This window comes from Ixodes scapularis, unplaced genomic scaffold (genome assembly GCF_016920785.2).
Source record: "Ixodes scapularis isolate PalLabHiFi unplaced genomic scaffold, ASM1692078v2 PGA_scaffold9__187_contigs__length_104089568, whole genome shotgun sequence".
Classification (NCBI taxonomy): domain Eukaryota; kingdom Metazoa; phylum Arthropoda; class Arachnida; order Ixodida; family Ixodidae; genus Ixodes; species Ixodes scapularis.
The window spans coordinates 51,254,571-51,268,537 of NW_024609884.1; the positions used below are offsets into that span (position 1 = coordinate 51,254,571).

At 42.0% G+C, this 13,967-nt stretch overlaps 1 protein-coding gene and 1 non-coding gene across 2 annotated transcripts in view; one reads left to right on the forward strand and one right to left on the reverse strand.

Annotated features, from left to right (window-relative positions):
• Window positions 1-13,967, reverse strand: part of LOC8030477 (Golgi apparatus protein 1) — a 55,396-nt gene that overhangs the window by 5,783 nt on the left and 35,646 nt on the right. Inside the window, exons 14-18 of the mRNA XM_029981445.4 lie at window positions 6,479-6,567; window positions 5,804-5,918; window positions 5,136-5,228; window positions 1,522-1,893; window positions 295-432 (exon numbers count right to left, since the gene is read on the reverse strand). Coding sequence (XP_029837305.3) covers window positions 295-432; window positions 1,522-1,893; window positions 5,136-5,228; window positions 5,804-5,918; window positions 6,479-6,567 — 807 coding nt within the window. The remainder of the gene's footprint in view (window positions 1-294; window positions 433-1,521; window positions 1,894-5,135; window positions 5,229-5,803; window positions 5,919-6,478; window positions 6,568-13,967) is intronic.
• Trnas-aga lies at window positions 1,221-1,302 on the forward strand. Its single transcript has one exon. It is a non-coding gene; the product is annotated as a tRNA-Ser (tRNA).

Consider the following 13,967-nt stretch of genomic DNA (forward strand, 5'->3'; position numbering starts at 1 on the left):
TTCTCAAAAACTCTCGCTCCGAACGCCGTTGATTGGCTCAGCCGCTCCGCGACTAGATCGCATCGCAAAAAAGTCGGGTCGAGTAGCGACTGCTCAAATCGCGTCGCTTTTTGCCCGCGATGGTCGCTTTTGCGATGAAAGTTATCGCGCGACTAGATCGCATCACCGGTGGGAACGCGCCTTAAGGAGCCACGACATTCTTCTTTTCAAGCGCAAACATTCAACATCGGATTAGAAACATAGTGCAGCACTCCAAATGTATAGGCTGTATAGTGTACACAGCACAAAGCTGACCTCAGAAGAGCAAACCCGGGCCAGCACAGGGTCGAGCTGGTAGTCACGTGCAGCATCCCTCACGATTCCCATCACAACAGGCTCGCAGGTCTTTGTCAGTTGGCGTCGAACAAACTGCATCTTCAGGCACTGAATAACCTGCAGTTGGATAGGAACAACCACTTCATTGAGGAGGTTCTTGTGTTTGTCGTAAGGCAAGCCTGCCCTTTTTTTTTTTAATTGTAATAGAAAGGTTTGACCAGGAGTATGCATATTGTCAAAATAATGTGTGCTACAAGTTTCACAAAAATGATGCGTGAAATAAAGAGAATAACTGAGCAAACCAAATAGCACGCGGCGTTAATTTGGCAAAAGCTTGACGGTCAAAGTTTCTAGGCAAAAACAATGGGTCAGCATAGCAGTTAGAAGACGCTTACGCATACAAGCTGCCAAAGCTCTTGAGGCAGCATGATTTTATCATGTTTCAGTTTTGTATAATGGGGAGGAAGAAAATTTGCAAAAAATGACCGCATCTCCACGTGGTGATTGATGTTGATTGGGGCGAAGCTCTGGTGGTGCTGATTATACTGATTTTGTTCATAGGTAGAGCTGATGGTGCTGATATTTTTTTTTATCCGCTGCGGAGCAGCTTGCTGTCTGCGTAGACAATGAGCCGCAGCATGCCGAGCTTTTAGTTCATTTTCATCCATGTCAGAAAGAGAATGTGTGGTATGGAACGTGGTTATATACGCATTTGAGCATTTGATTGCAGCACCCTCTTGTCTATAAACGTTGAGCCAATGCATGCAAAGTTTAACGCGAATATATACGCATTTGACCGCAGCGCCCTTTCCTGTATAGACGTAGAGCGGCTACATGCAACGTTTCATCCATGACATCCCCAGCTCTTGATTTACTACCACACCTCAGAGCCCCCTACTCGTCCCGCAGTCGTGGCCGAGTGGTTAAGGCGATGGACTAGAAATCCATTGGGGTCTCCCCGCACAGGTTCGAATCCTGTCGACTGCGCAAACATTTTTTTTTCTTTTTTAAGAAGACAGATGGGATGGCAATCGATGTGAGCACGGAAGCCGGACAAGGCTAGACCCTAAAGAGCTTCGCCCCTAAAACCTGAAAATTACTTGGCGAGACATTAACACGACCTTGAAATATTGGTGCAAGGAAATGCAATCGTCATTCTGAGCCACTCACTAATGACGAAATGCAGCACATGCCCCAGACACCAACCTTGCCCTCAAGCTCAGTCTCCTGGGCTGCCTTGTCGAGGACCAACGCTGAGCAGAACTTGGCAATGTCCATGCGGCAGGCATGCTGGAGCCTGGCATTGAGCCGGTAGTCTGTGTTGTGCTCTACCAGACGCCTTTGGACCAGACCCCGGCAGCGATCGTCCAGCTGCGGGTCCGAGCGATGCTCTGCCAAGCACTGCAGGGCATTGGCCGGCTCCACGTCGCTGCAGAAGCGGTGCAAGGCCGGCTTGCAGGCTGCCATTAATGTGTAGTCCAGCGTGTTGTCTTGAGCTTCCATCTGCTCCCGGCGGAAGATGGCCAGGTGGCAGGCACGCGACAGCTTTGCCTTGTGCTTCTTCAGGCATTCCAGCATCTGCACAAAGGCCAATGCTGAGAAGACTGAAGGTGTCTCAAGCTTTAAGCAGATGGAGAATATTCCGGAAGGCTATTTCCCTCACAGATTTCCTTGAACAGATGCGCAAGGAGAAACTCGTACAGACATGCCTAGGGAGGGGGGGTCTGCACTACACACATTAGAATGTCAAAAAGTCAAATTTGGGGGTTTTACGTGCCAAACCTACGACGGGCATCTGGCACGCCCCAGCGGAGGACTGAGGATTAATTTGGACCACCTGGGGATCTTTTGACGTGCAACCGAAAGCTCGGTTACACGGCGCCTTCTCCGCAATAAGCCTCCGTCAAATTGCGGGCACCTCGGTCGGGATTCGAACCCACATTAGAATGAAGGTTCTCATCTCAACCAGTGATGTTATGGGGACCCCTTCCAGATGGGTGAAAGACCCTATCCACAGGGGGGGGGGGGGGGGGGGAGGTGGTTACTGGAGGATTAGAATGACCAAGGGTAAATAAAGAAAACTAAATGCAAGCAGACCAGCTTTGAAGCTCTGAAATGGAGAATACTCAGCCCTACTAATTCGACGTACACGGTTTGGTCTCTAGCTTGTATCAATAAAAAAGTTTTTATTACTCGGCTTGGTGTTTCTTGCTCAGCTTGGTTTATTGCTCGGCTTGGCGTTTCAAATGGGGGTTCCGCGGACTCCCATTTGAAAACCACTGCCATAGAACAAGGTTTCTAAAATGTTCTGGTACCAAGGGGAATGTGGGAGCTCAAGGAACCATTTCTGGGAACCCAGTTTGTTTGAGATTACACTTCCCATGCATCTGTAAGCAACTCCATACACAAAAATAAAAAGACTAACTATTCTCAGATCTCCATTTGACACAGATCAAAAACTTCAGCAGGGATGTGTACCTTGGTAACTTTCCAGCTTCAATGAAATAATGCTACCTGGATCAAATCAAACATCTTTTAACTGTTTATGATCAGTCCGATATCCACCCAATGCATTTCCATACCATTTTCTCCCCATTAACCTCAAATGAACTCTAAACACAAATTTCGGAAGCCCTTGAAGAGTAGCTCCAGCGGTTTTTTTAGCAACCCAAACTACCTAAGCACATTTTCGGAATATCTTGCCTTTACTCTTTCCGGCGTGCTATTATTTATCATCTCTTAAATTCAAAATACCCATTGAGAAAAGATCAAATAAAAGTTATGCCAATAACAACATTTACATTTCCCCGCATCTTCCAGTGGAGTAATGTCGAGTGTTGTAAAACTTGCCGGTCGAGCAGACAGTCTAAAGAACACAGCATGTCGTGCATTTTATTTCGTTCTGCTGGAGTGAGCTTCCCCAGCATTCATTTTACACCATCAGCCTTCTTGTAACCCGTCAGGAACAGCTGTACTGCCAACATTTGCAAATAAACTCCAGAAGCCGTGCGAAGACATGATAAAAGCAATAACGAAAACAGCTTGACATAACAAGATTAACAAATAATTAAATGTTTCGCCTCCCATGCAAGAGGCATCTTCAGTAATGCAAAGAGCAAAATGAGAGGAGCACTCCAAAGTTCAACTATTTACGCATAACGTTTGTGTACACATTCAGGAGGGGGCAACGGTTTTTGTACACCAGCGATGAGTCAAGGCTCGTTGAGATACTCGCAACCGAGCGAAACCGGCTGAAACGAGAACGATTTTTAAGCCTCTTGCAGCGGCTTAGGACTTGCTCCGCAGCAGCGCATCCAGTCCTACGCCGTTGCAAGAGGCTTAAGAAACGGTCTTGTCTCGCTCGGTCATACTTGTGAGGTGTGTGAATGGGCCTTCACTCTTGCGTTGCTCGCTCTGGATGAACCAGGACTCTAGTAGTTTTCTTGAACACCACCTCTCCTTAGCCAGGGTCAACGACTGTCAAAGTCAAAGGTGTGGCCTGTGATCCATGCGTGATCGACGAGTTTGGACTGAAACGAGTTGCATTTGTGGCCTTGGCGACGTCCTGTGCATATTCTTTTAGCTTTGTTTTTCTTTTTCATCCCGTCTCTCCGCAGAGAGATGGGAAGTCTTGCCTTTCTGCGGAGAGATGGGACGTCCATCACTACTTCATCCCGTTTCTCCGCAGAGAAATGGGACGAAATAGAAAAACAAGACTAAAAGAACACGCACGGGACGTCGCCAAGGCCACAAATGCAACTCGTTTCAAGTCCAATTCGTCGACTGCGCATGGACCACAGGCCACACCTTTGACTTTGACAATGGTCGACCCTGGCGAAGGAGAGAAGGTGCAGGCAAAAAAAAACTACTAGAGTCCTGGTTCATCCAGACCGATCAAAGCGAGAGTGACTCATTGCTGGTGAACAAAAACCGTGGCCCCCTGTCGTATATGTATACAAACTTTATGCATAAATAGTTGAACTTAGAAGTGCTCCTCTCATTTCGCTCTTCGCCTTACTGAAGATGCCTCCCGCATGCGAGGCAGAACGTTTAATTAAATTGTTATTCTTGTTACTGCTTTTATCATGCCGAAATTTGGTCCAAATTACAACAACTGCAGTTACATTTTCAGTGTTGGCAGGAGAGCCTCTCAGTTTGAAAGCACAAACGACCAAACCTAGAAATTCAATAATTTCACGAAAAAAATTTATTTTGACCTGCAATTTGGGTTACTTGTACTGATATGTTGGACCAATTTGGAGGCAAATCAGCCATTATCAAAATTATCAAAATTTTGCCTTTAGGAGAATCTACTAAAATCTTCCCTTATACAGCCTTTGGAAAGCAGCTGAACCCTACTGAAAAACTAAATAGGTTAATTTAGTTATTTTATTTCCAATATTACTAACCCCATTCGGGGTTGTTGTAGGGTGGTACAGTTTGAAATATTACAAGCAGAAAAAAAAAAAAAATTCAACACAATTTGCAGGTTAATATTCAAAGCAAATATAGAAGTCTAGAATGAAAAATTGGTGAACAACTTCAATACAATAGATACATTGCACTTTTAAAAACAGCATAAAATATTAGTTTATGATGAAAAGTGGGCATCTACGTAATCGAGGAAGATTTCAATAGAAGAGGAATGAACAACATTTTGAGGCAGGTGGTTCCATTCGTTAATGGTTCGGGGAAAAAAAGAGAATTTAAAGCAGTTATTATAAGTGATGTTTTTTTTCCATTACCCAAGTGTTCCTTTCTAACCCATACAATGGTTACACCCTTTCCCATTCACAAAAGAAACCCGGAAGCAAGCTCACCCTGCCTTCCCCAGGACTGACGTTGGCACAGAAATCTCGCTGATCGGAAGAACAGGCTGTGTCCAGTTTTGGGTCCAGCTTGATATTCTCCTCCTGCACAGAATACTATCAAACTCAACAATAATGCTAAAAAAATCAGTCTACATCATTCTGTAAATAAAATCAACCAACAAGGCACTGGCAAGTGGTAACTATTGGGTCAGTAGTAATTCTTTTCCCTAATAAAGGCCCAAAGCTCATTCTGTGATTTTCCAACTCAATTCTTTTTTAGGCAATTTGTCAGGAGTCGCTGCTTGCAACAATGGCAACTTCTTTTACTGGTAAATATGCACGCAAAAGGAACACCAATCGAAAAGAATCATATTGAGAAGATTGTTTTAAGACCAGCCGCAAAGGCTCGTCATAAGTCAGTCATAAAAAGTTGATTACCTTGACTCTTCGCGTAAAGGCAACCGATGCAGAATGCATCATGTGTTTGTGTCAGATCCCTAACAATGCCGTAAAAGCCAAATGAGCAAAACAGGAAAACCAGATTGAAACAAGTCTGCACCCACACACTAGGCATTCTGCGTCAATCGGCTTGATGCCAAGTATCCAGCTAAGTACAAATTTTTAATATGAGAGAAACCAAGTATATTTTCCTCAGTCCTATATGAGGAAACACAGACCCTTTGGAAGAGCTCAACCCTCAGTTGATTCCTGCAGCGTGGTGACACCCTGGGGGATTTCTCGTTCATCACATCATCTAGCACCACTTTGCTAAGGCAGCCAACCATTTCTGCCCTGGAAAGTTTGCAAATAGATTGGAGAATCAGTAAATCGGCAAAACTATTGGGTGATGCTCATCTCTCCATTTCCATTGCCCGCATAGTACCACCATCATATACTGATACACAAGTCAAAATTATATTGCTAGTTAGTAGGTCAAGAGATTGCACTAAAACAAATCTGTCCAAAGGTTTGCACAGGCTAATCATGGTTGCCAATCAGTAATACATGAACTGTACTACCAATGCACAATGCTCCACACACAAGCTTGGCATGCTAGAGATACTGTTTAGTTGTGAAGATGCAATTTCGAGTTAATAAACAGGTGCATCCATAAAGTAATACATATCTGATACTATAAGCTTGTAAATGAGAATAAGTCACTAGTCAGCTCTTTCCTAAGCAGCGTTACAACGAACACTAATGCCCTTCGACAGATCTTACTTATCAATGCACCATTACAAGTTATAAAGGGGAATTGAAAAATATATCTAAAGAACAATGGCACCCAAGTTTTGGGTTTGCTTGTGAAGGATGGCATGAAAAATGTGGGCCGACAGTTAAGCTCTACTTACCCTGTCTTGACGTGACTACAAAAGCTGTGGATGTCCTTGTTGCAAGCTTGCTTGAACGCAAAGCTAAACCTGTAATCCTTGAGTGAGATCTGAATGGGAAGAAAAGAAACCATATTGAACAACTCACAAGGCTCCTGTACCATGTTAGGTTATTCTGAATACAACTGCAATAGACTTCCATAAGGAAATGCTAAACTAGCATTAAAACCCATCACATTTCAATGCAACTGCCAGAGCTACATAAGGTAACAAAAAGTGTAGAGAGCAGGCACAAGCAGTAACTTTTATAATCTAACTGAATCAAATATTAATTGCAAAAAAATATTTAATTCTCAATTAGAATTTCAGGAAATGGGAATTACACAGTACAGAAGGCCCATCCATGAGTGCATATATCTACCGTAAAATCAGAGAGATTACCCACCCCCGAAAGATAGCCCACCCCCATTTTTGGCTTGATTAGCTATATTTTTTTTTAAACACAAGAGATAGCTCACCTCTACAGGTTTTCTCACTCCTTTTAATCCAAATGGTGGTCAATATAATCCAAGTGCCATTCAATTTAATTCGAGCTCCATTCAATTTAATTGGAGAGCAATTCTACTTAACCATGGGGTCAGTCAATTTAGTCCATTATATATACATGCCTGCTTTTGTCTTCAGTGGTTCTGTTTCGCTTACACTTTTGATAAATTCGAGTAATTATTACAGCGAAGCTGTTTATGGCCAGGGTTCTGTGGATCTTTTATCTGCGTCAACAAAAACTCGCAGCGCCCTCTCTTTGTCAAAGTTCCAAGCACTTGCGTGCCTAGTTTCCTCCCTCTCTCCCGAAGTGGCGGTTTTGTCGCGCATGTCTAGTTTCCTCCGGCTCCTCGGGGCGGCGATAGTCATCCACGCGAATGTATATAAAAAACCAGAAAGAAAAGTTGCCGTTCTCCATTTTCAATCACTTCTCGTCTCTCTTCACAACGGGGAGGCTGCATATAGTCCGGACTCCCGAAGAGCAACGCGCCTACGAAGAGCAACGGCGGGAAGGGCAACGAGAATGTCAGCGGCGGCGGCAAGTGGCAAACACCATCGATAAAGATTGTGCACAAAACACCAAGCGCTCTGCAAGTGTTGTCAGTGACCGCTTGCACTTTATCGATGACCACCGATCAAGACAATAAATGTGTTTGTACCTTCGTTCAAAATTCTGTCACGTCTGTGCTGTATGTAAATAGCTTCACTGGTCATCCACCTTAACAGAGTGGAATGGCTTATGATCTTTATTATACAATTAGATTTTGTTGGGGACCACTGATATATTGATCACTATTTCGATCACTTGCGAGTTACTAGTTACATGACTGACATGTGGATTACTCTTTTGGTAACCTCGAGTCATTAGTAAGAGCACTCTACTTTAGCTGAACTGGTGTTTTGTTTACTCTTTCTCATTACTTAGACTTATTGATACAGTTCAAATGATATAAGTACAATTGCAATTTGTACTTCTCGGTATTATTGACCAGTGTTGCAGAGTTGCTACTCCGGAATCGGAATGATTCCGGAATCATTCTGCATTTTTGCGACCCCAGAATGGAATGGGAATGGAATGCCGGCAGCGCTGGGAGGAATGGAATGGGAACGGAATTGGATACCTTTTGTCCGGAATAGAGTAGGAATGGAATGGGCTCTGTTCTTATGCGAGCTGTGTCGCAATTCGCTAGCGCATGGTAAGTGGCTCTTGAAACAGCTTCATTGCGCTGGAGGTGACTGACAGCCTTATTGTCTCACTGGCTTATGCTCCTTTGAGGATGAAAATGGCGTGCCCTCAGTGAAGCAACCAAAACTGAATAGTTGTAGACAGACAAGGGATCGCTCCTGGCGCCGCAAGACGCGGCAAAGCGGCTGTTGTAACCATGCACGATTGATTAGCATGTAGCTTTCAACCAGGGTGTCAAACCGAACCTTAACCAAAACCGGAGCAAAACCGTTGTTTTTAACTGAACCGGAACAAAACTGTAACCCAAATCAAACATTTGATATTGAACCCAAACAGAACCGTAATTTCATGTGGTGGTTACCAGTTCATTGGAAATGGTCTGGCGCAATAAAATGTGAGCCAATCCTTGTGGGTAGCGGCTAGTGGTGCAAAACTATCGATAGTACTATCGATAGTATCGATAGTCCCCAGAAATCTGACTATCGATAGTGAAAAAAACTATCGATAGTACTATCGATAGTCGACTATCGAAAAACTATCAATAGTACTATCGATAGTCGACTATCGTAAACCTATCAATAGTACTGTCGACAGTTTACTATGGATAGTTTTGCGACACTAGTAGTTTGCGTCGCTCCCTCTTGTCTATTTATCGCTTTAATTTTTTTTTCAAACGGGGCACCAACTAGCCCAAGCACTTAACATCCCAACTTTGGTTCAGCTTTCAGTGATGACGAAGATGGGAGTTTGGGCGAAAAAAGAAGGGGGTGGCGAGCGGTAGGGCGAGGGCAAGACGGGCCGGGGAGGAGGAAGCAGACAGAGCGCTGGAGAAGAGAGGGGGAAACCTCCTCTCTTTAGCGTTCCGTCTGCTTCCTCCTCCCCGGCCCATCTTACCCTCGCCCTACCTTCTTGAGTTGTAACGGTCTATAGTGGTGCAAGACTATCGATTGCACTAGCGATAGTATCGTTAGTCGCCAGTATAGTAAAAAAACATCAATAGTCTACTATCGAAAAACTATCGATAGTACTATCGATAGTCGACTATCGAAAAACTATCGATAGTCGACTATCGAAAAACTATAGAAAAACTATCGATAGTACTATCGATAGTCGACTATCGAAAAACTATCGATAGTACTATCGAAAAACTATCGATAGTACTATCGATAGTCGACTATCAATAGTTCTGGGACACTATCGATAGTTTTGGAAAAACTATCGATAGTATCGGTAGTCAATTTATCGATAGTTTTGCATCACTAGTAGCGGCGCCAAGCCAATTAAATATTCGCGATGGTAGCATCAGTGGCTCGGTTATGATTAAACAAGCGGCAGCGACGACATGGAGACAGCTAAAAATTTATGAGACAAAGAGACATATTTCACGTCTATGTGCATCACGAATTAGCGTCGGTGGGAGGCGTACACTTCTATACTTTTTTTGCACATTACCATGGACCGTAAAAGGACGCTAAGAGCCACCGGGGCCAATTCATAGCTCTGAGGGTATCACGTGTCCTTCTGGTTGAGTGGAGCAACAAGGGGACAGCGAAATCATGAGAATTGGCTCATGTAGGCCGTGGTGTCTATCGCAGTAAAACAAACTATATCTGCCTATGCCGAAAGACTACAGAGCTATTTTTTGTGTGTGTGTATTTTCTTTTCTTGCTGCTTAGCAATATTCCTAAAAAAAAAAGAAGAAAGCGAACATCAAAATAAAAGCAAAATGTTGACGGCTGTCAGCACTTTTGGTCCGCTGTGGCGAGGTCTGGAGGTGCCAAGAGGCGAAGGTGCGACGAGCGCAACGCCGGTCGCCCAGTGCCTTGGACGCTGCTTCAAGAAAAATTTTTTTGTTCCTGCGTTTTCCAGAAACAGCAAGACGCCCGCTGTATTTTTGTTTTACAGTAAAACCTCATTATAACAAAATGGGATATAACAAACTAATGGATATAACAAAGCAATCATAATTCCCCTTACTTGCTATTAGGGAAGAAATGAACATTGGCTATAACAAACTAATGGTTATAACGAAATAATTACGATCGCTCCTTCAACTTTGTTATAACGAGGTTTTCCTGTAATCGTCTTTCAATTGGCCTTCGCTTTCTTTCTCCTCTTCAACTCAGTCGTTCAGTTGGTTGGATGAGCATCGTACCGGCGTGCGGTCATGTATCAGTACTGTGCAAGCCCGTAAGGACCCCAGGCTAGCAGTCCTACTCCACTGCCCATATTTCTCATCTATCTACCTTGGGTAACAATTGTCACTGTGCGCGCTGGCTGATTGGCTTCACATGCGAGTACTGTACTTTCGTATTTTCCAAGCACCTGACCACGTAATTTTCATAAAACGGTGTTTGCGTTAAAAAGTCAAGATCACAAAATGAAATTAAGCACATATTTATTTTGCGTCCTCGCTTCTGCAGCACGGCTTCTGATGACCTGTTTTTTCTTTAAATGCAGATGACGCTGTGTTTAACTCAACTTTTCTTGTTAACGACTGGGAGGTGTGGATCTTTTTTTTTTTTTAAGAACTAGTTTGAACTGGTTTGCGCTTGGTGGAACGGATAACCGAACCACTATTTTAAAAGCATTACTGAACCTGCAGAACCAAATCCGAACAAAATGCAAAGCTACTGAACGAGAACCCGAACCAAACCGGAATACTGACCGGTTCGACTCCCTGCTTTAAAGTTGGAACCCAGCCGAACTTCTAGTGTTTGCTTGGAAGATAAATAAAGTATTGTAATATGTTAATAAATCGCAAGAATCGTACAGCAAACATAAAAGTTCATGTTCTAAGGCAGGTTCCATAATATGGTGCTAGAGTCGCTTGTGCTGGCACAGTGTACCGATTGCACTTTGTCAGCGGTTTTCTGTTCTTGCTGCAGTCATTTGGGGCAGGTATACGCGGTGTCGCTTTTAATTGTGCATTAGCAGTGCTGTCGTGCAAGTACTTGAAAGAGAGAGAACAAGATAGCTTCTTGCGCCACGCACAAACTGGACATTTTTAACTCCTTATGAAACAGACCACACGCTAACCATGTATCTGCGAAGGGTATACAATTTGTCTGCAAAGAGGATTGGTGGTTTGAAATTTTAGCGTTTGTTCAGACTTGTGAGATTTTTACGCTCGATCACACAATCAATGTCAACAGTGACACCGAGTGCCACGAGGCGCTTTGTACGACCACCCTTCGGCATAGTAGAAGGAGCGCTCCGAGGAAGCTTTTGCATATTTTTTCAGTCATCTCCGTGTTTGATGTCAGCAGCTTTATGCTGCTTTTTTCTAGTAATACAATGTGGCTGTCAATGGCCCTTTTTTCACACGTAGGGAATTAGAGGAATAGAATTGTGGAGTTCAACCATTCCAGGAGTGGGGACGGGGTCAGTGTCTCCATTACGAGGAGTTGAAAGGAATGGAATTGGAATCAAAATAGGGGTGCCCATTCCGCAACACTGTTATTGACACCGCTGACTTAAAATCGCTTCCACTTCTAATTACTTCGACCTATTAATAACACAATTTACATAATAAAAGTCCTAAATTTTTATTACTCTCTCCATAACTTCGAGGAATTATTGACAAAAATGTAACTTCGTAGAAGCTCATTTGATATTCCGATCACTTTTCGGTTATATAGCTATTATTGACACAAACAACTTTATAGAAGCGAAGATTTCATTACTCAGTCGATCACTTTGAATTAATACTGACAAAGGCGACTGCATATAAGTTCAGCTAAGAGTTTCATTACCTCTAAGATTAATCCGCGTTACTAATTCACCCAACTGACTTTAAATAAACACAATTAACGTATTCGTTAGTTTTTCACTTTCCCCAATATATTAGTCACATAACAAAGTTATCAAGATGCCTTATTGGCATCTTGATAACTTTGAATAACTAGTGACCTATTTGACTTAATATTGGTCTGACATAATCTTCACTCTCATTATTACTTTGAGCTTTTATAACCACCGAGTGATTTATTCTCAGCTCAGTTTCCATTTTGATCACTCTTTTTAACACTTCCATTTACTATTGATTGACCTAATAGAGTTTAATTTGGCCCAACTCACATCATGATTACTCTTGACATTACTTTGAACAAATTACAGAGTAACCAATTTATTATGAGCAAGAGTCACATTATAATTACTCTTTTTATTACTTCGAGTTACTATTGACCCAGTGGAATATAATTCACCCTAATTGACATCTTGATGACTTTATTACTTTGAGCCAATATTCAACCAATTCATTTGTCATAAGCTCAATAGATGTTGTGATTAGTAGTTTGATTACTTCGAGTTACTATTTACTCATAGATTGTCAGCTAATTGACATTGTTGTGCTTCTTTAGATTACTCTGAGTTATTATGCATGATGAAAATAATCCCTGGAGAAGGGGAACAAGAGGGACAAGGGACAAACATAAATCTCCAAACACAGCTAGGTGACTGGTGAGCGACCGAAAAAATCCGCCTGGTCCGGGTATCGAACCCGGGAACTCGCTCACCAGTCACCTAGCTGTGTTTGGAGATTTATGTTTGTCCCTTGTCCCTCTTGTTCCCCTTCTCCAGGGATTATTTTCATCATTATTATCCAGCTCGCTTGCCCCTTTGCATTTAATTGCATTATAATTATTATGCAACCAGTTTTTTTTTATTAACTGAAGTCACAATATTATTACTATTTTTACTACTAGTTATTTTTCACTCACTATAATACGGCCTAATTGACATTATGATGATTATTTGGATTAATTGAAGGTAATATTTTAAATAATTACTTATTATGAGCTCAATTTACATTATGATTAGGTACTCTTTATTACTTTGAGTTACTATTGCCCCAATTAACTTTAATTCAGCCGAATTGACATTTTGGGAACTCTCTTCTTCATAATGTCTAGTTGACATTATAATTAATCTTGATTACTTTGAGTTCCTTTTCACTAGGGGTAAGCGAATATTCAAAATTTTGAATATGAATCGAATATTTTCCTTATTCGAAACGTATTCGATTCGAAAATTGCATATTCGGAAGTTCCCAAATATTCAGCCAAAGCCGAATATTCAGGAAAAACAGTGAATATTCGCACAAACTTTGAATATTCGAGCAAGTAACGAATAAACTGCCTGCCACGTATTACCCTATGGATGTTTTTTTCACTGAAAAAGGTGTATGATGCGTGCGTTACCGGCCTGCTCTGTTTCTATCTGTCCGATGGCAGCAAGACAGGATCAGTTTCGTTTTTTTTTTTTTTTTTTTCACCAAGCCCTTTGTTGTGTGGCATTTTTATAGCCATATGTGATGTAATTGTGCGTTCTATAAATTGAAACAATAAAATAAACCTCGAGTGTGAAATATATATATAAAATAAATCTCGAGAGTGCTATCTAATATAATTGCTTAAAAAGTTTAAAAAAAAAAAAAAAAAAAACTAGATGCGAGCAGAACATTGTATCGCCATTGATAACTTCTGCCACTCTCGCACAGGCAAAACTAGGGATGTCGCAAACCTGTCCAAGCTTTTTTTAACCTTCATGTGATGTTCGACAAAGGTTTGATTAAAGTTCAACTTTTGTGTGCATGCGCAAAAAAAGAAAATCTAGTCGACTCTACCTGGTGAAGGAAAAGTGCTGGTTTATTGGCATCACTGGTTCACATTATAACTAATGAAAGTGCTAAAAGAGCACATTTTCGCTTTTATATGGTGTAAACATTGGTAACCATTTTATGAAATATAAAATAAAGTACTTTCTAAATGATTTGTT